A 22,952-nucleotide genomic window follows, 5' to 3' on the forward strand; every position below is an offset into this window, starting at 1 on the left:
TAATAATTTTCAAAGTACTGCCCCAGGTGTGTTTACCGTCCATCCTTCACAGACCTGTGAAGGGAAGGGAAGGCTCGTGTCCTCATTGGGTGAGGGTGTGAGAAAGGGCGTTGGGATTTGGGATGAGCCTAATGTCACAGATGAGCAATGTCTCACTTGGAGGAGGACCCGCATCTTCTGATTGCGAGGCCAGAGCTCTCTGCTCAGATTTTCCTCAGAAAGAGCTGAGTTGGTGGTGATCAAAATAGAGGAGCACGGAGTCTTGCGAATTCTGTAGAGAAACTCCACACATGAGTGAGTTGGGGATATGTGACCCCTTGCCTGCAACCAAGATTCTAGCTTCTAAGGACTCTCTGGGTTACGACCTGGCATTAAGAGATGAAAATCTGAGATAGCCCAAAAGAACAAATTAAAAATACAAGGAGATCAGAGAAGTACAGACTTAAATCTTAATTTAGTCATTTATAATTTATAAGCCCTCAAAGGAGCTCAGAATTTAGGTTTTAAAGCAGGTGGTAACACTGCGGTTCCATTTTAAGGTCATTTTCTATCACCAAGTGGAGAATGCTGAGATATAGCCAAGGACCAGCGTCACTTTTCTCTCAAAAATGAATATAAGACACTCAGCTTTAAGAGTGTGTGAGTGTGGGGGCACCTGGGTGGTTCACTGGATTAACCTCTGCCTTCGGCTCAGGTCATGATCTCAGGGTCCTCTCTGCTCAGCGGGGAGCCTGCTTCCCTTCCTCTCTCTGCCTGCCTGTCTGTCTACTTGTGATGTATGTCTGTCAAATAAATAAAGAAAATCTTTAAAAAAAAAAAAAAAAAGAGTGTGTGTGTGTGTGTGTGTGTCCAAGTAACTTATCAGCTAAAAACTGTGGTAGGAGATTCGTCAGGACCTAGACACAGGCGATGGGAAAAAAGAACGAACTTGCCAGAATGTGTTAGGGACCACCCTTGCTGCTGTGCCCTGGGCAGTGCATTGACGGTTGGAAACACTGGAGGTTTAACAGGCACATCTGGGAGGTGGGCGTGTAGTGTAAAACCCATCTCGGCGACTACTGTGCAGCAGTTTGGGTGGGCAAGAAAGGATCGTTTTCTTGAAAGTCTTAGTCATCCTGAGCCGAGAATGTCGAGGGGAAAAAGGCTAAAGAAAGATTGGAGGTTGGGAGGGAAGCTTTACAAATCGGCACGCGCAAAGCTCGCAGGTGCTCCCGCTGAATCCCAGACCCATTCATGTGCTACGGCTTCCAGCTCCCATCACGCTGCCGGCTGGGGCTTCATGTGGGTTCTCCCTCGATGTTTAATTTAAAACCTTCTATATCTGAGCAGTGAGTCTGTCTCCCGTGGTAGGAACAGTGACTCCAACTGCCAGGTCCTGAAATAGCTGCAGATGAGTCTCCTGGGGAAATGGTTGAAATGTGATTTCCAAGGCCCTGGCCTGAAGCTTCTGCTTTGGTACGCCTGGGAGGGAGCCCGAGCATGGCTGCCTCTGACTTGTTTCGGCACAGTAGGTCTATGCTAAAATCCCATGGCCTTTAACATCATCTCTCTGTGGCTTTCTGCTCATTTCCCAGACTTTCCTCCACAGTCAACACCAGTGGAGGAACACAGGAAACCACTACTTCATTTCACAGAACACTGGCCTCTGGTCATGCACAAAGTGCCAGCTCTGAGGGAGGGGGCTTGTCTGTGTTGTGTCGGTGGCTTGAAGCTTCATTGTAGCTTACTCGCCTCTAGGGTCATTCCTGCCTCCCCTTGTGATTTGCAGTTTGTTGCTTCCTGTGCTCTTAGAAGCTGTCATGATGCCGTTTCATAGAACCAGACGCAGCCTGGTGGAGAGAGGCTGAACTTGTGTCATTTGACGAGCAGCTTTTATAAACCTAACGGCCTTGTATGTGTGAGGCTGGCCCTGGCCTTGCCAGCTACCAAGACTCCAGAACCCATTAGAAGCGATAAATTTGTTGGAAAGACATTGGCAGGAGTTTCTTCAAAGAAAGGGAAGCAGAGTGAGGACTAATGTCACTGCCAAGGCGATTTTGCCACATTAGGGCGAGCACAGAGAAGCCTGGATGCACAAGAAGCACGAGGCATATTCTAGGTAAATAAGATAAAATTATTGTAGGGCGAGTCGCAGCTTAAAAGCAGAGAGGTAACGTACCAGGAGCATTTAAACCTTCCTTAAATATTTAAGGAAGCTTCCTCCTGAGCTTAATCCTGGGGAAGCCCAGTCATCAGATATGGTCCCTGGTGATAAAGGGGGAAAGGCAGCATAAAAAGAGAAACCAAAATACAGAACTGTGTGTTTGAATATCTGCATGAGACATTCAGACCTAAGTGCCATAGGAGCTCGGAGGGAGGAAAGATCACCAAGAAAATGGGGGGCTTGATATAAAGGTCTGGGATGGAACCTGTTTACCCAGCATGCACCGCATCCACCGATTCCAAAGGGACTTCTATCCCCTAGAGCGGTGCTGTCCAGAAGTATGTGGCCCATAGAGTATTTAACTTTTTTAGTGGCCACACTTTAAAAAGAGAAACAGATAAAATTAATTTCAATAACATTTGATTTAATCCAACATATCTAGATATTTAGATCCGTAATCAACATACACTTACTCATGAAATATTTTGTTTTTCATACTAAATCTTCAAAGTCCAGTGCTTTTTTTTTACACTCATCCACCTCAGTGTAGACCAGCTCCATTTCCTGTGCTCAGGACGCACAAGAGTAGCGGTGACCAGGTTGGACAGCAGAGACCTAGAGAAACTCTCGCACGTTGAGTAGGAAGAGATGTATACCGGGATAAACTGTGAGGCACTGTTTGTTATAATACAGAGAAAAACAGGCAGTAACCCAATGTCCATCAAAAGAGGGAAATGGGTAAATCAATCACGAGCGAAACAATGAAACGTTGCTTGGTTTCACCTTATATTCATGTATGCAGCGACCTCGAGGAGGGAGGAGGTGGAATGAGCTAGAAAGAGGAATAGAAGATAATTGGATCTGTAATTTTCCATTCTTTGAAGATGGATTAAACATATAGGAAGGCTCATCTCTGTTCACTGAGGGTGGCAGATGTGTGCACTCACTGTGTCACCCTTTACTTTAAAGTATAAAAACTTTAAAGTAGGGACACCTGGGTGGCTCAGTGGGTTAAAGCTTCTGCCTTCGGCTCGGGTCATGATCCCAGGGTCCTAGGATTGAGCCCCAGGTCAGGCTCTCTGCTCAGCAGGGAGCCTGCTTCCCTTCCTCTCCCTCTGCCTGTCTGTCTGCCTGCTTGTGATCTCTGTCTGTCAAATAAATAAAATCTTTGAAAAAAATAATAATTTTTTTTAAAAAACCTTTAAAGTAACTTACAAAAGGAATAAAACTCATTGAGGATATGGAGGCAGCAAGGAGTAGGCATTCAGAAGACAGACTCTTCCAATGAAGAGCAGAACGGGGTGGTCCCAAGTCAAGGACCGTTGGGGGTGGCGGCTCGACCATAAGCCGATGATGCAGGAGGAGAGAGAGAAGACTGAGTAAGACCCAGCAACCCGAGCCTTATAGTCCCCGCACACCTCCCTGACAGCCCAAGTTCAAGCGCACTGCGGGCAGGTGTTGACAGACTAAACATCTTCCCGGAGGAAATGAAGGAGGGGCGCTCTGGGAGCCACAGTGATACTCGGTGGGTCACCCTCTCCACTACCTGGCCCTGGGGTCTACGGGGTACGTCGAGAATTCAGCCAAGCTGCTGTTTACGCAGGCCGTTGCGGTCTCAGCACCCCCTTGGTCAAATGGCTGCAGGGACTTTCGCACCAGCCCCTCACGCAAGCACATGGCTTACAGAATAGCATGCGCTCACAAGCAAACCTAAGTTCCTCATAGAACTTTTCCCAACCGCCCTTATGACCCGGTCTCCCCCGCCTCCCAGGACCTTCCCCTTGTGCCCTCCTCAGAGAAGGTCTGCACGTGGCATATCAAACTCACCCCTTCTGCTGGGATTGACCAAACTTGCCCTGGGAACCCTAAAGCACTCCATCCACAGACCCTAATAACGGCATGTGCCTCTCTCTGCCTGTACCTTGCCTTGACCTCCCCATGTGACCCCTTGAGGGGTGCCATGTACTCCTCTAGGACTCTGGGTAATAAACTATCTCAGTTTTTCCTGTGATCTGTTGCTGAACCCAATTCACCATCCAACACCCTATAACAACGTCCAACATCCACTTAACACATTACTCCACTTGTTAATTTAACAACATTATAATAAAGTGCTTTTTAAAAAAAGCCTCTGCTTGGTGGTGGGAAATCAGGGTTCACAGGGGCTGCCAGGGTTAAAGGAAAGTGAGGAAGTAGCAAAAATGTTCAGCGATGATGTTGAAGACACAGAGGAGTTTGCCACTCGCGAGGGGAGGCTGAGCACACAGGGCGGCAGCTCAGGATCGGATCAGATCAGAAAACACACTGAGCCATAAAGATGGGAGTTATCGTGGACTGAAGACGCTTTCTCCTTTGGCACCGACTGACCTCAGCAGAGATGGGAGGTACCACAGGATTTGTTCTGATCATTTCTGGGGGAAAGAGGAGTTAAAGAGTGTCTCCGGAGTCTGGGTCCTGAATAATTCGTTTGCTGGTGCGTTGATTTCCTGTAGTCTGTTGCTAAACCGCGATGCGACACCCTATACTCCACTTAACAAATGTTAATTCACAACACAGTAATCATCTTTAGATTACTTTTGACTGGACTATTCTAACACTGATGTGAGGGGAGATGATACAACATACCATCAAAGGCACTGAATTCAGGCTCTGTATCCTCCACTTTTAATGAAACCTTGAACAAATTAATCTCCTGGAGCTTTACTCTCTTTAGCTGAGCAATGGGGTTCTAGTAGTATCTAACTACCTCACAGAGTTGGGAATAAAGAGTTAATATGCATGAAGCACATAAACAGAAACTAGCATGTGGTGTGCACTTACTAAGCATTAGTCATGGACTCTACCGTCCATTTGCTAGGTATTTCCTTGCATCTATGATTACCTCCTTAGGATAAATTCTTGACAATATAATTTCTGGGTAAAAAGGCATACACAGTTTTAATACAACCTGCCAAAATATGCACCAGAAGCTACTTTAAATCCCCTCGACTATATCATCAAATACTTGTATTATTCCCACATACCTACATCACAGTGTCTGTCAATCCACCGCCCACCCAGCAAACAATTACAGGGGGCCCTATATACTCACCGACCCAGAATGCAGGTGTGGTACCTGGTAATCTGTATTTTAAAAACACTCCCATTTGAGTCATACTATACAGTTTAAAACCATTGCTCTAGAATTTTATCAGTTGTGAAATCAATCGCCATAACATTAGTTTTCCCAACCTCTTTGCAGTATCAACACTTCAGACCCGGATCTTTTTGAAACTCCCCTTGGCTTCTAGAACCCCTCCAGAAGAGGTTCTACGTCTTCTCCTATTTCTGCCACCTTTTCTCCCCGTTTAAGGAAAAAGAAACTGGATTATTTCATGTAACTGGGAAGTCTTTAAGCGGCACTGGCTGCAGACACATTGTCCAACAGAAATGTATCATGAGCCATGGAAACTTCAAAAAAAAAAGTAATTTTTTAAATTTAAAATTAATTACTAAAGTAATTCATCTCCTCCCGTCATTGACTTGGTTGCTCCCTATGTGGCCTGAGTCTCAGACGGACTTTCTGGGAATCAAGGTGCTGGAAGCCTCTGACTCACATCCTTGAGGCTTAACAAGCCAGGGGGTGGGTTGGGGGGGGGGGGTATATCCAGGAATCCTAGAGAAGGAATCTTCCCAGTCTGGACGTTATCCGGGGGCAGAGCTGCTACATCAAACGCAGTGGAGTGCCGTGTTTGCATTCGCAGCACATCCCTATCCACCAGCCCCTTCCCGGCCGTCTCCGATTTCTCTCGCGCCTGCAGCTCTCACATCCAATCAGTCACGGAGTGAGGCCGATTTAATCTTCCCAGTCGTTCTCAGGTCTGTCCTCCGTCTTACCTGCTATGACCCCAGTTCAGACTCTCAGCATCTCTTGCCCAGATCTTTTAATAGCTGTGTTTAGTCTCCTTTCTACACTTTTTACCACCCTTGGATTCCTCCTCTATAGGTATCTAGATGCAGCCCATTTCCTTGGTTAATGACGGGACGTGCTAGACCACTAGGACAAAGTCAACACTCCCTGCATACGAAATCCTCTAAGACCTTCCAGAACCACCTCCGGATCACCTTGCACGACCAACCATGTTTCTGTGTCCATGTTTTTCTCTGCCTGTTGCATTCTTACCACCCTGCCCTGCCCAGACTATACCATATTTTTCCTCCTTCCCAGCCATCTGTAGGGTCTCTGCACCTCCCCAGCTTCCCTCCACATTGCCAATGGGTACACTTTTAAACACAAGCCCTAACTGGAAAAACTGCAATAGCTCATTATCCACTTGTATCCACAAGTCCCCTGGGATTTAAGACTATGATAATTAGCATGGTTCAACACAGCTGATAATTAGCATGGTTCTAACCCTCTGTCCATCTCTCCACACCAGGTGACTGCTCTAGCTGTGCAGACCATTTCTATGCCCCTATGTCTGTTTCTACATTCTCCCCATATAGAATGTTTCCAATATTGACTTTTAGAAACCCTTCTCAACCTTCAGAGCCCTGGATTTTTCTTTCATGAAGATTTCTTAGCTCTCCCTACTCAGATAAAACACTCTGTGCCTTCACTGAAGTCTGTCCATACCTACATCACAAAAATGACCACGGCCTTGTTAATGGACTGGTTAACTGAATGCCAACATCAGCCCCAACGGAGTGGGAGTTCCACTACTCACCAATTCTGTAACTTTGGGACAACTAAGAGCCTAAGTTCTCATGTGCACATGGAAACATTAATACCTGCCTCCCACGGTTATCTTAAAAATGTGACAATATGTATAAAGAAATTAGAAGAGTTCCTGGCACATGAGGAGTTCGTTACTTGTTCCTGGACCTGCTCTGAGCCCTCTCTGAACACCTCACATCACATCTTAGTCGCAGCACGTGCATTTTGGAGTCCAACTCCCCAGGACCAAGGCCCAGCTCTATCACTTACCAGCTGTGTAGTTTTAGTCAAGCTCTTTGCCTTCAGTGTCTGTTTTCCCATCTGCAAAATGAGGATCATAAGAGAACCTATCCAATTGGGCTGTCATGAGGAGGAAGTAAGATAAATATAGCAAACCCTTAGAACAGTGCATGGCATAAAGTGCTCAGTAAGTTCCCAGGGTCTAACACAGCAACTAGGGGACGATGTTCAGTAAATGTCACATTGTATTGAACCCTATGTTTCTCTTTGCAGTGTAATTTAGGTGGGGTTCTTCCCTGCATTAAGAATACTGACCAATTTTATTATAATTTAGATAATCCCTGTTTATAAATTGTCAATCCCTGTTTATAAATTGTTCCCCTCACTCATTGCTTGGTGAACCATCACTGAGTGAAAATGTGGGTACAATTCAATTATGGGTGCTTTATTTAGTCTTGGACTGGATTATCTGAAACTCACAGGATATTATTATATACATGTAATTTGATTCATCTGCCTATAGCCTGTCAAGTGAAAAGCACCCTTTCAAAACAAAAAGTATATTGAAATACGTTTACATTGATTTTGAGATAGTTGTTTGCAATACATATGAAGATACCATTGAGAAAGGTAACAAGGAAGTAGTATTACCAAAAAACACCAAAATAAGCAAGGTATCAGGTATCATCCTCTCATTTCTATAAATGCTTTGCAGAATTATTCTATTTCTGAATTAATGAATTTTTTTTAAACAAACAAAATCCCTAATCAATACTGACAATTGAGGCAGGATGAGATATATTCCCTAATTCTCTGAATTTTGTTCTGGAATTCGAGTTGTCTTAAAGCTTCAGAAGGAAGCAACTGCTGATTATTGAGGGAGGCAGACAAGGGCATTGGGGGAATCCGGAGGAGCAGCCAAGACAGCCGTTCCTACCAACAACGGCCCTGTTGAAGAAGCACTTACATGAAAAAGATGCTAAGGCCAAAAGTTAAAAGAAAGGAAAACAAATACATTATAAATACTCACAATTTTAATGAAGAGTTTGGGGCTGGGTAATTCTTTTCCGGGAAGGAGGCTGTCTTGTATGTTGTAGGATGTTTGACAGTTTCCCCGTCCTCTACCCACTGGGTGCCAGTAGCACCCCCTTGCTTGTTTTATAGTTTTGACAACCAAACATGTCTCCAGACATTGCCAAATGGGCAAAATCACCCTGGCTTGAGAATAACTGCTTTGATGGGAGAAAATTAGCAAAAGTATTAGGTGGGACATCTTATGGGTTTTTAAAAATATTCCATCATTTTCAGTATTTTTGTTGATTTAAAAACTAATTACCTGTACTACTAACGAAAAGACCTGGGACCATGGTTCTGATATCTTTTCCCAGAGCTTGGCCCCAGGGGTCCTCTGTCTGGAACGGGGTGATGACGGTAAAGGGGTGAGGAGGGAAGAAGGGTCCCCAAACCTCCGGATTCCCCCAATGCCCTTGTCTGCCTGCGAAATGCAAGACTCTACAGAGGGCGTAGCGCTCCAGCACACTCAGACTCTGTTTTAAAGGAAACTATAGTCTCACGACAAGTGACTTCCAGTGCGGTTCTCATCTGCTGCTTTTTCCTTTTAATAAACACCTGGTTGGTGTTTGTCTCAGTAACAGAGGTCATGATAAATCATGGTCTGCCGTCCTAAAGTGGGACTGTTCGGGGAAGGGACGGACATACAGCTCATTCCTCCATAATACTTGACTGAAATTGTTTCAGGAAATTAACAGTTTTATTAGTTGCCTAAAGACAAGATTCCCTGGTCTTCCTCAGGACATTCCCCTAAATGTCTTCTTTATGATGGGTAGTAGAAATGCTGAAATTGGGATAAAAACTTTAAACTTCCACATAATGATGAAATTAACTTATAATGATGTAAAAAAAATACTTCTGCATACTGCATTAGTAGTAGTTCTGTTATTTTGAAGTACAGGGAGGAATAAATAAAGAACAAATAAAAGTCTCAAACAGGGGCGCCTGTTGGCTCAGTGTCTGCCATCAGCTCAGGCCATGATCCCAGGGTCCTGGGATGGAGTCCCCCACTGGGCTACCCACTCAGTGGGGAGTCTGCTTCTCCCTCTGCCTCTGCTCCTCCCCCTGCTCCTGGTCTCTTTTCCTCTGTCAAATAAATCAGATCTTTAAAAAATAAAAATAATTAAAAAAAATGTCAGACATGGGTGCTCCAAAGGCTTTCATGTTTTAAGTAATAAAAGGAACTGGCATAAACCCCATGGCATGAAAGTCCCCAAGGATTCCTATTTCTTTAAAACTAGAATACATCTAAAGATGTCTCTCCTGCCTGAACTACAAACAGGTGTTTATCTGCCTGTCATAGTTTGTCAGCCCTGCACTTCTGAAGCCGCTCACTGTTTCCTCTGATGACAGATATGCCTGTAGTCATCATTCAGAGGGTGTTATGGTTAAATACGTATTTAGCAACAGGAAAATGCCACAATCCAAGGACAACAGCAGGAACCAATGGACATGGTGTATCAAGAAATGAAGCTCTTGAAATAAATACTGGGATAATATTACTTTGATTTCTGGTATGACCTGAAGTCATCAACTCCCTTCGCCTTCTCCCAACCCACTGTCTCACTTTAGTTACACAGATCTTAATTCATAGGAAGATTTTTTTGCTACTTGTTGAAAAACAAATGCACTTTAGGGACGCCTGGGTGGCTCAGCCAGTTAAGCTGCTGCCTTCAGCTCAGGTCATGATTCCAGGGTCCTGGGATCAAGCTCCTGCTCAGCAGAGTCTGCTTCTCCCCCTCCCACTGCTGCTTCCCTGCTCCTACTCTGTCAAATTAATACAATCTTGAAAGAAAAAAAAAAAAGAAAGAAAAAAAAACCACACACACCCAAATGTCCTCTTAAATTCCAGGAGCCCCTCTTCCAGCAGCGGTTTCTGTTACACACGCGTACATGTCACTCAGCTGTGCCAACACGGAGGCAGTCCCACTCCAATGCGGAGCGCCTCCAACATGGAGCGGTGCCACTGCAATTCTCACACTGTTCTCGGCACCCACTATGGGCGCATACGCGTCAGACCCTCAGTTCCTCCAGGTCGTATCTAGGAAACGTGGATAAATACCTGCCCTTTCTTACCTGACACAGTGGTCCTGAGGTTCATGAAACAAAATGTAGTTGTCAACAGAAAAGGCAGTGTTCCTACCAGTGCTGCGGCAGGCCTGCGCTCCTAACATGCATGTTAGAGGCCGAGTCTTCCAGCTCAGGCAGCTTCTCGGTTCATGCCTTACAGAGCTGGCCGTACTGTGTCCCCTGCTGTTGAAATGTGAATACATGAGGTTGTCAGTTAAAATAAGAACTATACTAGGAACAGTGCCTCTTATTATCGAAGGTAAAAATACTGAAGTAGAAATCTAAAAACCTTCAAAGACGAGGCGACTACCTCCGTGCAGTGAGAGCATGACTTCCGCTTGTGCTGCCAAGAGGAAGGAAACAGAACTCGTCCTAATCGGAACTTCTTGGCCTTGGAATTTTATGACCTATTTCATTTCAGTTTATTTACACTCCTGACTCCCTGAGCTCTCAGCGCTCTGGATCCCTGGGACCCATCTCTCATACTTTCTCTTCATGTATTCCCCCAAGCAACACAAAAAACTTCTGATTAAAGTCAGAAACTTCTTAATTCGCTCAATGGTAGCTAAAATAGACTTCAGAAAGTATTAATTGACCTTTTAACTCTTAAGCTACTTGTTTCCAACTGTAGTAAAACTTTTGGACTCCCCTTAAAGGAATGCCATGAATCTCAAACCAGATTTCTCCTTTGTTTCTTTTTCTTTTGGGGAGGGGGTGGTAGTAGTTATAGCAGGTTGTATGATGGATAGAAAACGTCTTATATTCTCAAGAAGCACGTTCTCCAACACAATGGTTCTCAGGTACAGAACTTACTCATTTTTCTATTTTGAATTCTTAGAATGTCAATTCATAACCCACAGCTGATGTTCAACTGATGTTTGTTGAATTCAGTCACCTTGCTTTGGATCAGTCGGGCTGACAGGGTCTGCTAGCATCCTCAGGGCCCTGAGATCCATCCTTAGCTGTCCTGGCTGAGAACACTCCTCAGACAGAGAGGCTTGGCCATGTCTGTGAATCCAACCCCTCCTTCATTTCCCTGGAATCCAAGACCCCAGATGAAGAGTGCATTCGTGGATTGGGGGCCACACTTTTTAATTATTATGTAATGTCTTCATACTGATGTCCTAGGATGCTTTAATATTATTTCTATTATTTCCACCCCTGGCTCTGGGATTTCCAGTTTCTTAAAAAAAGTGTTGTCACAATATACATTATTTCTTAATTCTGAGCAACTGAGGAAAGATACAAAATACAAAATCCATCTTAACCAGGAAGTCCTTTCCATCAAGAGTGATAAAACCACCTGCTATGTTTTTGGAGATTACCTTTTGACATTAAAATTTTAAAAAAATACATTATTTTTTAAATTTGAAGAATTTTATATATTTCCAAAAATACCCCAGTAACTTTCTCACCAATTCAATAACCACTTTACCAATTATTCTTTTATTTGTATCATACACATCAACATTTTACAGAAAAAAAAGAATCCCTTAATGTTAAACTCCAATTAAGTACGTTTTCCTGATTCTTTTTGATGTAGACACCTAAATTTTTACACAAACATAATCTGTACATAAAATAATGTTTTAACATTTTTGAATCTCATTTAACATTTTTCATACAATTTTACATAGATCAATATCTGTTAATGACTACGTAACGGTCTACAATAGCAATACATCAAAATTTACTTATCCATTTCCCAAATGCTGGATTTTTTTTTTAAAAATGTGTATGAATGGAATTGCTAGAAGTATCTTTGTACAAGTAGCTTATTTTTCTTTTAAATATTTTCCTAGGCATATGCTGTTCAAAGTGACTTGGTCTAGCCAAAAATAGATTGGTTACAGAGCTTTTGATCTAAATAGTTCTTTTAAAAATTACTAATCATGCTACTGGTATGAAGACACATGAATTTTAAAATGTTTTGCTAATATAATAGCATACACCAGGTCAAAGTTGTTTCAATTTGCATTTTTAGTGCTCGGAGACCTGAATATCAATTCTAAGCATCGTCTTTCATTTCTGTCATTTGTACTCTATCCCTTCATAAACTTACTCAGTAAAGAGTAGAAGCTTTATGGTTGTGCATCTACTTTTTAAAAAATATTAAGCATTTTATCCATGTGTAATATAAGTAGCTTTTTAAAAATCCAATCTCTTTTTTGTCTTCTTACTTAGTGCCATTTTTCATTCTTCTTTAGTTGACCTCACCTACCCTGCTAGTGATATTTTTCAGTGCCATGAAGTATCTTTTGCACTACTGGGATGAGAATTGTAGTCTTTTTATTTTCACCTTTATAATCAACATTTTAACTCCTATGGAATGAAATGTCTTATCATATGTGGGTCTAATTCTTTTTTTCACACTGACATCCAATTAGTCTTTCTACCAGTAGTTACTGCATAATTATTTCCTTCCAACTGGTTTATTAAGTCTTAGTTAACTTCCTACTTAGCATCAAAGTGTATTTAGAAAAGGTTATTGTAGGACTTAAAGGGCAAGACTCTCACTTCTTTCCCCTAAGTTAAAAAGATAAATCTATCTTTCCTTGCCTGTTGTCCTAATTTGCCACAGTTCTGTCAAATTATATAAAATAGAAGTTGGAATGTGCAGTTCAAGTGCAGTAAATCTCCATACTAATGTCATCTAGTGGCATTCCTTTGGCTAGGATTTCAAACACATTATCTAACTTAATCTTCACACTAATTCTACAAAATATTATTTCTGTTTTATAGATGGTGAAATTATTTTGTTAGGTTCAAACCTTAGGCTATACCTAATAGAACCACTTTGCCATATTAATACATGCATAAATATTAATACCAATTCATGACTTCTATTTTCAGGAAGCTGTGAAGTACTTAAGTCTTTGTTGTTTCATTTTCCTCACATATAGAAGAGCAACGAAAGACTATTCACAGCTTATCTGGGCCTAGTATCATCTGAATATTTTTATATGTTGCTCAGATCAAAAGATACATTATTAAAAAGCATTACTTTGTTGAAATTTAGCCAAATTCTGCTTCCATGAGCTCCTCTGCTCTAACTTTATTTCTAACTAATCCTACGCTTCACATCTCCCTGATCTGAGAGTAGACTGAGAGGCCGGAGCCCGTGGGCTCTGCTTCCCGCGCTGCGCTGCATGGACTTCCGTATCGGGGCAGCCTGGATTCCAACCCTGGCTCTTCCCCATACCAGACCCGGGCCGAAGTATTAGTAACTAACTGTCTTTCCCTCTTTGCCTCTTCGTTAAAAACGTATTCAATAGGATCAGCCTCACAGGGTGGTTACGACCCTGTCACTAGGAAGCACAGGTGCCTAGCACATCGTAGATGCTCTGGAGGGCTCTCTTCCTAGAGGAATGACCATTCTGAGGAATGGAAACAGGAGACTGAAGGAGGAGGCACTTCAGCTCTCCTGACAACTCCGCAGGTTTTCACCACCGGAGTACGACAGCTTTGGCTTCTGAGGGCTCTGGAAAAAATGTTTGTTCTCTAGGTAACAGCTGAGAGGCTGAAGCGATCATGGAGGCGGTCACCTCACTAACTGTGAGTGGGGCATAAGGGAGGAGACATGGTGAACCCTCCTTCCATTCACTCCTATCCACCACACTCTGCTGCTAATTAAAGTGGCAGCACCACAAAGTGGTGTATCGGACCCTAAGAAACCTCGGGAAACCTCCAGACGGCTTTGAAAAACCACCAGCATCCCAAATGCCTCACTCCATCTTCTCTTCGGAATTTCAAATCTGTGGTACCTTTTCCTGGAGCAATGTATATATATATTTTTTCTTTTGGCCCAAGTTAGTTGTTGGAAGTTCTTTTCTTTTAGCCCAGCACAGGGCTCTGCAGAAATTTTCTGAAGTAGTGGTAAACCAGAACTAACCTGATCCTGAGATTTCCTTTGGGACAAACTTCCCAAGAATGACCTCTTCAATGATCAGACGGACTGTCCACCACTTTCTGAAATACAGAAGATTGTGGTGGCGGCAATGCCTTGCTGGTTACAAGGGCTAAGTAGGGGAACTGAACTGCACAATGTGTTGTAAACACTAGACCTTTACAAGTAAAGGATCATGCAAATTTAATCTTTTAACAGTTGGCACTTGCATGGAAGTTGCTATTGCTACTATCATGTCTGTACATTAATATTATATACAAAAGACCCACATAATTTACTGTGTGTGTTTAACTACTGGAGGCAGGAGCAACTAAAATAATTACAAAAGTAACTAAAATATTCCTTCCATATTATTGTTATTATAGACTAATAAAATCTGAAGGTCATTAGCAGATACATATTACATCCCTTTAAGCACAGTTGCTAATATAGAACCCTCACTAATAACACCCAGTACTAAAATAAAACTAACTTTGTCCAATAATCAATCAGTTACTGATAGGATAACAACAATATCCAATAACTGAATGTCTCAAACAGAATTAAAACACATCTGCATATATCATCATATAACCCATTCTGATTAATCATGTACGAAAGAGTCCTTTAAGTGAAAATATTCTGATGCCAGGATGAATGTCCAATGTAGCATTTCCAGTTTGCTCTTCTCTAGTTTTGAAGTTGCTTCTCTGGGCTTTCTAGATTTTTGCTTCCCTCAGAGGAGTCTACTTTGGCCATGATTATATTATTGGCTCCAGGAGCCTCTGGTTGCTTATCATCACCATCAAAGATAATATCTTCCGGATTTGGAGGCGGGGGGCAGAATTCTTCATTGGGAAACATCTCCTGGAAAAGCGTTTCAGCTTGCTTGACCGCATGCTCGCTTCCCAGGGCGCAGTCAGGCCCAGAGCAGACGTAAACATTGGAAGGTAAGCCCTCATAGGAGCTTCTGCTGATGCCTGAGGAGTCTCTCATATTGAAGTAAAGAGCCCACAAGAGTCTCGGCTTTGTACATTCTTCCTGGTCTACTTCTGTTTCACTGTATGGGGTGAATAACTTCTTCACGACTGACTCTAAGTCTTCTCTTGCTGTTTTAGAAGATGAACAGGCCAGATGTACCAGATAGGTGTCTTTCATGCACGTCATGGTCGAAGAACATAATTCGGTGACACGAACGGCACATGTTCCTGATTCCACTGGAGGCACTACCAAAATGGAAATCTGCTGATCTGAATCTGCCTTTAGTATAGACTGATCCGTAATGAGCACTGCCCTGGAGATCTGCTTATACTGCACATTTGAGCAGGTTTCCTCAGAAAGGTAACTGTCCTCCACAATAAAGTATTTAGCATTTATTCTTTGACCTAAGTGATCTATAATTGCTTTACATTTTCCAGAATCTTTGTCAACTACCAGGCATTGGACTTTGTGACGAAGACAATAGATTCCACCAAAAACTGCACACATCCTGCAGAAACACTGGGGAATTTCTCCTTGCCCATACAAGGGAAATAAAAAGGGGGTGTTGCCAAACCGTCCAAGACAGCGAAGGAAGTTTTTCGTTGCTTTAAGGCCATCTATGGTACTGCAAGAGGATTCTGTCATTGCAATCGAATGCAGCACAAAATGTTGGAGGTTGGGGGTTAATTTTTTAGTTTGTAAGTACTCTGAAAATGAGCATTGCACAAAAGCTTGGTATTGATCAGGATGTTGTTCATAGTCTAAACAAAACGTAAGAAATTTCATCAGTATCCTCTTTTCAACCATAGTGAGTTCTCTGCTATTAAAGACATCTGCTCTGGAACAAGGCACCTGTTCTACTTTTCCTTCACGGAACGCAAGAATCCTAGTGACGTTTTTAAATTCTGCATAACGACTAACATTTGATTTGATTAAGAGATCAATTAGCAATCCTTGAGAATACAGCAGCTTTGATACCAAATCAATATTAAACCTCCTGCTTTCTTTAACTATTTGAGAGTAAGTAATCTTCTTTCTCTTTGGTTGGTCAGTGCGGTCTTTCTCTACAGGTTTCTTTCCATCTTCATCTCCATCTGAAACTGCGGGTATATGGCTTTCATCTCCACAGCACTCTTCCTTTGCCAAGGTGTCCTCGACATCAGTTACTTCCAGTGAAACTTCTCCACCACTTTTTGGAGTGTCTTTGGCGGGTGTTTCATAGCTGGCAGCATGCAACGAGTGTGTTTCTTCAGGCAAGCATGCGGAATGCAGAGGGTCAGGGGTGGTGCTGGATGTTGCTGAGGAAGGACTTTTCTGCAGAGCCTCCCTCTCGTCAACACCGTCATCCACATCCTGACTGGCATAACAAAACACTTCCGTGTGTTGGATGGTTTCGTCCTTCTTGCGAAGAGTGACAGCTTCTTCTGTTTCATGGATCAGGCCTTGCCACGAGGCAGTACTTTCTTCCGCAATGGCACTGTTTTGCTGATACTCCTTCAACCAGGAGAGCAATCCCGAAAAGCTGAAACTTGCCCAGTTTCCTCCATAGTAGCTTCTGGAATCGAGATGCAGAACCCTCTGGCCACTTCTTGAACACGCAGCTGCAAGGATGGATTCAGGCAGACCCGTCCCTATGATGACCACATCAAACTCTGTGGGAAGCTGGTCCGCCATTGTAGGAGATAAAGCTTCGGGTGACAACGGCTGACAAAGGAGAGGCGTGGGAGTCTAGGCTAAGGGCTCCGCTGAGCTGAGCATATGCCGTGATCCAATCTCTCCTTGTGAGAGTCTAGTTCATCCCAGAAGTACTGAGGTTGTAGGTCCTAGCCGTTTAACAGTTACCCTTTCTTAATACTGTTTTCCTTATAGGTCAGTAGCATAAAAATATGATAAAGTATATTTAATCACATCTGAGAACACTAAAACGGATGTGTGGTTTTCATTCCTGCATTTCATCTTAGCAGTAAATGTCAAAATGCATCACACATGCATTTGTGACTGGAACTCTTCTCTGAAAGAAGAAAATTCAAGAAAGAATACATCTGTAAACAATATGAAGAGAAAAGTAATCTCATGCAACAGCAATTACAACGACTCCACTGGAGTCCGACTTGTTATCAGGACATAAGCCTCTAGGAAAGCAAATCATTAAATGCTTTCTTACATATTTTCTAATTTCTCAAAAATGAACAGTAGAGATTTATCCCCCCAAAACACACTGTAATGAGGAAGTAACATCATAATGCCCCATAAAAACAATTTTCATAATATAGTTCTGTACCTTTTGCTTTTAATAAAATTAATATTTGAATAGAACTATACAGAACGGTGAGCTTAGACTGTTAAGAAATGTGTGGTTCCACTGTGTTTATGGAAACAGACTATACACTCTGTGCACACTATCAGGATGAGGAATATTTCTGTGGCCAAGTAAGCCTGCGGGTGATTTTAGAACAGCTGAATGAAAGACATTTCCATGCAACAAGCACCCTTAGGAGCCCGTGGTAGCATCGTGAGACTGTTTCAACTGAATTAACCAGTCGGATTATTGCAAAAGGATTATTTCAGTAAAACAACTAGCATTTTGAGATATTTAGGTGCAAAAAAGGTTTACTGTAGGGAACATGCATTTAAAAAAAATATATGAATGTACACATGTGCATGTGTTTTTTTAGGTGTAAGTTAAAAAGGAAAATTCCCACCTTTTTAAGTTAAAATATCTTACCATAAACCATACCTACTTCTACAGTCCAAGTGAACATAGGGTGACTTGCATTTTGCCAGACTCCAGCTCTGACCCTGAATCTCTGTATCATAAGATGAAGGCCCTGTCCAAACATCCCCTAAGATTAACATGTTGTTTGCTGCTTTTGAAGGAGTAGGAGGCAGCAGTGCAAAAAGGCTCTCCCTCTGGCACAATACTGATTATATGCCACACACAGAACATTTCTGCGGCACTAGGTGTGGCTCGAGTTGCAACAACCAAGGGGTGAAAGGCATACTCACCTGAAGTCTTTAGGCTAATGCACTACACGCACCACGTGAAGGGGGCCTTTCTATCAGCTGTTATGGTGCAGTCAGAGGAAGGGTTCTTGGAGCCCTAATTTTCCCTATCATTGTGCTTGCTGAACTCAACATCAGTACTAACTGGTTCTGCCTAGGCTAAGATGACGAGTTAGCTTGGACATCTGTAAAACAAGCCATTCAACTGAAAGTCGGATTAAGTTGACCAGTTCACGGTACAGACCAACTGGACAGTTTAGTGGAATGGCCAGCTCAACGGTCCTCTCTAGTCAGAGCCTCTGCCTCAAGAATATCGGCGATTCTACACTTGTTTTCAGCATTTCCCTGAAAAACCAGGAATTGTGCACTGGTGGGGCAGTTGCAATGCCTGCTCATAGGTGTGTGTGTGTGTGTGTGTGTGTGTCTGCGTTACTTAACCTGCCTTCTTCTAGCAGGGTGTGAGGAGGAAGACAGACCCCAGAAAGGTATGGGAAGAAAAGTAAACACAGTGTGTGCTTATTCTTGGCTCAGGAGGTAGGGCAGAGGATACAAGGCATAAGGGCTAAAACCAGGCTCCTTCTAACCCACAGATATCAAGAGTCCTCGAATAACCAAGCACGTAGGACAGAACAACTTTAAAGAACATGCAGCTCACTCCCCCATAAGAGATAACAAAACTGATTGCAGGAGATTAAGCGACTGGCAAAGTCCACACAAGAGGTTAGCCAGGCCATGGAGTGGAGCCCACTCTCGTGTTATCAGGCCGTTGGGCTTTCCACTTGGTAGAGAGCAGCCTCTCCAGGAACCTCTAGAACAAGCACTTTTAAATCTCCTCCCCCTTCAACATGCCATAGTTAGCTCTGGTTCAGGGATGACCACCGGCGAAGCACCCTCCCTTTCTTTGCCTTAACCCTTATCTAGAAGCACAAACCTTGGAACTGACTTCAGGCAAAGAAATTCTTATTCTTGGCTAAGAACTTTTTCAGTTCCATCAGAATCCCACTACTGACTTGTCTCCCAGGACTTAAATAAAGTCTTTGACTCTGATCCCAGAGTTTCCACCCCTAATTTAAAAACAAGGATAAAGTCATGGTCGAAAGCAGTAACTATACGCCCAGAGAAACAGAGCAGTCGTCAGGAGAAAACACCATGTGCGGTGAATGTTTCTAGCAGTCTTAGAAACTCCCTCCTGACTAGTACGGCACCTGAGCAGGGGGAGATGAAGAAGAAAAAGCAAGGGAAGGAGACGCAGCAGCAGGATGAGGTCACACAGGCAAGAGATGAGGAAGAGGGTGAATGCTGGTACTAATAAAGAACTCAACACACCCTTGATTTTAAACCCCCAGGCCCCGGGTCCAAATAGAACTGCATAGGAAAAGCATTTCTTGGAAATACGAACTGTAATGTCTGTGCTCAAACACCTGTTGCCCAGCCCAGGAAGCATTACGGATGGCACTTTAGGGTTAAGCTTCAATCCCCCTCCTTAACTGAAAGCTTAGCCCTGCCTAAAAAATTGCCTGACACGTATTTTAAATTAATATAAAGAGTATAAGCACACAGCCATCTGTATCACCAGCTGCATACACTTAACGGCCCCCTCCCAAGTTTCACATCTTTGTATAAATAAAATTCTCGGGCTGCTTATCGAGGGGGGGGGAGTAGTATTAGAATATTAGAAAAACTCAAATAAACGAAATGATTCCTATGAGAATTTTTGTTTCCTTCAAAATACCAAAAAGTGAATTATAACAAATATAATATTTGGGTTTGCCACAACATAGGAGGTTGGTAAATGACACAATTTCTGATAATGCTACAAAGATTCCGTTCTCAAAAACCTGCCAAGATAAGAGCAGTGATAAATTTTCAATATATTTCACCCTTTTAAAAAAAATTTTCCCTCCAAGGACCTTTAAGACCCGTGAAATACACATTCCTATTTCACATCTCGTGCAAATGAAATTCCTGGAGCACACACTATAAAATAATTCCCAAGCTTAGAAAAATCACATCTGCAATGATACATGCTTCAAAAAGAGCGTCTTTCAAAATGTCAACAAGACACGAAGCTTCCACAGGATTGGGAGTATTGCTGAAATAAATCTTCGATTAACATTCAAGTTCTACTTTAATGAAATCTCCCGGCTGCACAGCTAACTCTTTGTCCATCTAGGGTGGGATTCTGCGCCAGCTGTAACCTCACCTTAGATTTCTGGGGCGCTGGAACCCCTAAGGAGAAAAATACAGTAAAAATAGCTTAGAAGGCCACATGCCCATTTGCATGCTGAGAACCCGAATGAAACTCTTTCCCTTCTAGGAAGCATTCAAAGGTTTACACCTGCTAATGAGCAAAATGAAAGAAAAAAAAAAAAAAAAGTACACCTGCCACTCTGCCACCAACGGTACCGACTTCCACCCCTTCTCACCACCCTCGCCAGCTTCCCTGAGTTACTCTTTCTGGACTCTGCTGACTCTACAGCCCTCCGTTTCCTTCCTCAAAGGGTAAAGCCGCGGTTTCGCGCCCTGTTGAGTTGTACGGGGTGAGAACAGACGTGAAAGGAACCGGACAGGGGACGGAGGGGTCGGGTCGGGGCTGGGGCTCAGGGCCGGCTGCGGGGACGCGAGCGATCGCGGGGACCGAGCCGAGGCCGCCGCGGAGCGAGAGGCGGCGAAGGAGAGGAAGGCAGGCCACGCGGCTCGGGGTGGACCAGAGGCGGCGAGGCCGGGGCGGGCGCCGAGCGGCGGGGCGGGCGGGAGAGGGGGACCCGAGGGCGCGCCGGGCGGCCGGGGCGCACCGAGCCGGCGGCGGGGCGGGAACGGAGCGCGCGGGGGGGAGCGCGCCGTCTCCTCCCGGCCCGACTCACCGAAGAGGCTGCTGCTAAACCCGTCCCACACGCAGCCCACGGTGTCCCAGACCCAGCCGTTCCGCAGGCAGGACACGAAGGTAAAGGTGACCCCGAAGAGGGACGCCAGCAGGTCGCTGAGGCTGACGTTGGCCAGCAGGAGGTGGGTGGGAGTGCGGAGCCGCGGGAACTTGGAGTAGAGGACGAGCACCAGCAGGTTGTTGCCGGCGCCCAGCAGCCCGATGCAGCCGAGCAGCGGCGCCAGGCGCTCGTAGGTGCCCGGGCTGAAGAGAGGCGCGGGGCTCAGCGTCCCCGCCGCTCCCGGCCCCTCGGCGCCCGCGGCCCCGCCGCACTCCCAGTGGCCCTGGCCGCCGCTACGGTTCCCCGAGTACATGGCCCGGCGCCGGCGCGCTCGACGGACGGGGCGCCCAGCCTCCCGCGCGGCCCGGGGCGCGCTCCGCACTGGGTGGGGCTCCTGCTCCGCCGCCCGCTCGGGCCATTGTGCGCGCCGGGACCGCCCTCCCCTGCCCCTTCCGCCCGGCGCGCCCCCGTAGCCCTGCCCCCTCCCGCGCGCCGCGCTCCCGACACGCCTCTAGCTCCGCCCCCTCCCTCCGCTCCTCGCGTTCTCGCCGCTCCCCGCGCCGCAGCGCCCCCTCGTAGCCCCGCCCCCTCCCCTGGCCGAGCTCCCGTGGCCCCGCCCCTCGCCCCCGCGCGTCGCGTTCCCGCCGTTCCCCGCGCCCCAGCCCCCTCGTTAGTCCTCCCCCTGCCCCTTTGGCTTTACCGCCGCTCCCCTCCGGCTCGGGCTTTCGGGTTCTCTGGTCCCAGAGTCTCCAGGGCCCCGCGTTTCTGCCCCGGCGTGTGCGCGCTCGCGGGCACGCGCGTCGGGCCAGAGGGGAGGAGAAGGCGGCGGCCGCGGCTCCCCACACCCCGTGTCCGTGCACCCCGCGGGGGAGCGTCACGGCCTCGCTCGCGTTCACGCACTCACTCGGGCACTCACTCACCGCAAGCCCCTGCGTCTGGCTCGTGCGCCAGGAAGGTGCGCCAGGGCCTTCCGCGTCGGGTTGCTCGCCGGCCCGGGAAGCCGCCACCACCCGCCGCCCGCGCGCCGCGCCCTCTCCTGTCCCGCCGGAAACGCGGGCCCCAGGCTGGACCCGGGCCCGCCGGCGTCGTCCGTGCCGGGCGGCTCCAGAGGATCCGGGACTGGGGCCGGCCGAAGCCCCTCCCCGGCGGCGACGGCCCGGGCTGCGCCCTCCGAGCTGCCACCTGAATGCAGCAGGTGTGGGGCGGCGGCTGCTCTACTTAGCGCCGCGCACGTTCCCCGCTTGGCCTTTCCCCAGTAGCGGTGAAAATAGGGAACAATTCAAATATAGGCTGTGACCGTGATCGCGGCCGGCGGGGGCCGCGCCGCTGGCCCTGCAGAGCCCCTGACGAGGTCCCAGAGGAGGAACACGTCCGGGCCAGACCCGAGGAGGCTCTGGGAACTGGTGACTAACGCGGTGTGGAAGGGCAAAGGAGTTGTCCTCTAGGAGGGTGTTGACCCCTGTCACCTCGGCTCAGAAGCCCGGCGGAGACTGACTGGCTTCACTGAACCCCCGTCCTAAATTCCCTGGACATGTAGCATCAAAGAAGGCGGGTGATCTCTGCGCCCCGTGCACTGAGCGATGTGTTCTGCCCTCAAAACCTTGATTTGTCTTTAAAGATCCCAAACTGGGTTTGTCATCTATGAGACTACTTAACCCATCCACACCTTTTAAAAAAAATCGTCTAATTATATATATATACACATATATGTGTGTATATATAGATACAGATATAGATGTACAGAGCCATTTAACAAGTTCTGTATATTTAACGTTCCCTGTGTTTTCATCACGCTTCCTTCCCCATCCACAGTAAGTTGTCAGTAAATATTCATTGAATGAATAAAGAAGGACTCACTATATGTTCTCCATTCATTCATTCATTCATTCAATCATTCATTCTTTCATCGGTGCTGACCCCCTGCCCTCACAAAGCTTA

General features: G+C 45.5%; 2 protein-coding genes across 3 annotated transcripts in view; both read right to left on the reverse strand.

The window, feature by feature from the left end:
• The window catches only part of OPN3 (opsin 3), a 42,048-nt gene extending 20,537 nt beyond the window's left edge, over positions 1–21,511 (reverse strand). The window contains exons 1-2 of one of the 2 annotated variants that reach the window (XM_059146705.1): positions 20,955–21,503; positions 16,960–17,098 (exon numbers count right to left, since the gene is read on the reverse strand). In XM_059146705.1, the coding sequence (XP_059002688.1) occupies positions 17,058–17,098; positions 20,955–21,327 (414 nt within the window). In that variant the 5' untranslated portion in view covers positions 21,328–21,503 and the 3' untranslated portion in view covers positions 16,960–17,057. Of the gene's footprint in view, positions 1–16,959; positions 17,099–20,954 lie in introns of those variants that run through there. The other variant, XM_059146704.1, reaches the window with a different exon arrangement.
• Positions 11,648–16,764, reverse strand: CHML (CHM like Rab escort protein). The gene has a single exon (XM_059146701.1). The coding sequence runs from the start codon at positions 16,759–16,761 to the stop codon at positions 14,797–14,799; it is 1,965 nt and encodes a 654-aa protein (XP_059002684.1). The 5' UTR covers positions 16,762–16,764; the 3' UTR covers positions 11,648–14,796.
• Positions 21,512–22,952: the final 1,441 nt, after the last annotated feature.

Source organism: Mustela lutreola, chromosome 14 (assembly GCF_030435805.1).
Source record: "Mustela lutreola isolate mMusLut2 chromosome 14, mMusLut2.pri, whole genome shotgun sequence".
NCBI classification, from domain to species: domain Eukaryota; kingdom Metazoa; phylum Chordata; class Mammalia; order Carnivora; family Mustelidae; genus Mustela; species Mustela lutreola.

Coding starts and splice junctions, on each gene's coding strand:
- CHML (XM_059146701.1), bottom strand. CDS start 16,761: ATGGCGGACCAGCTTCCCACAGAGTTTGATGTGGTCATCATAGGGACG.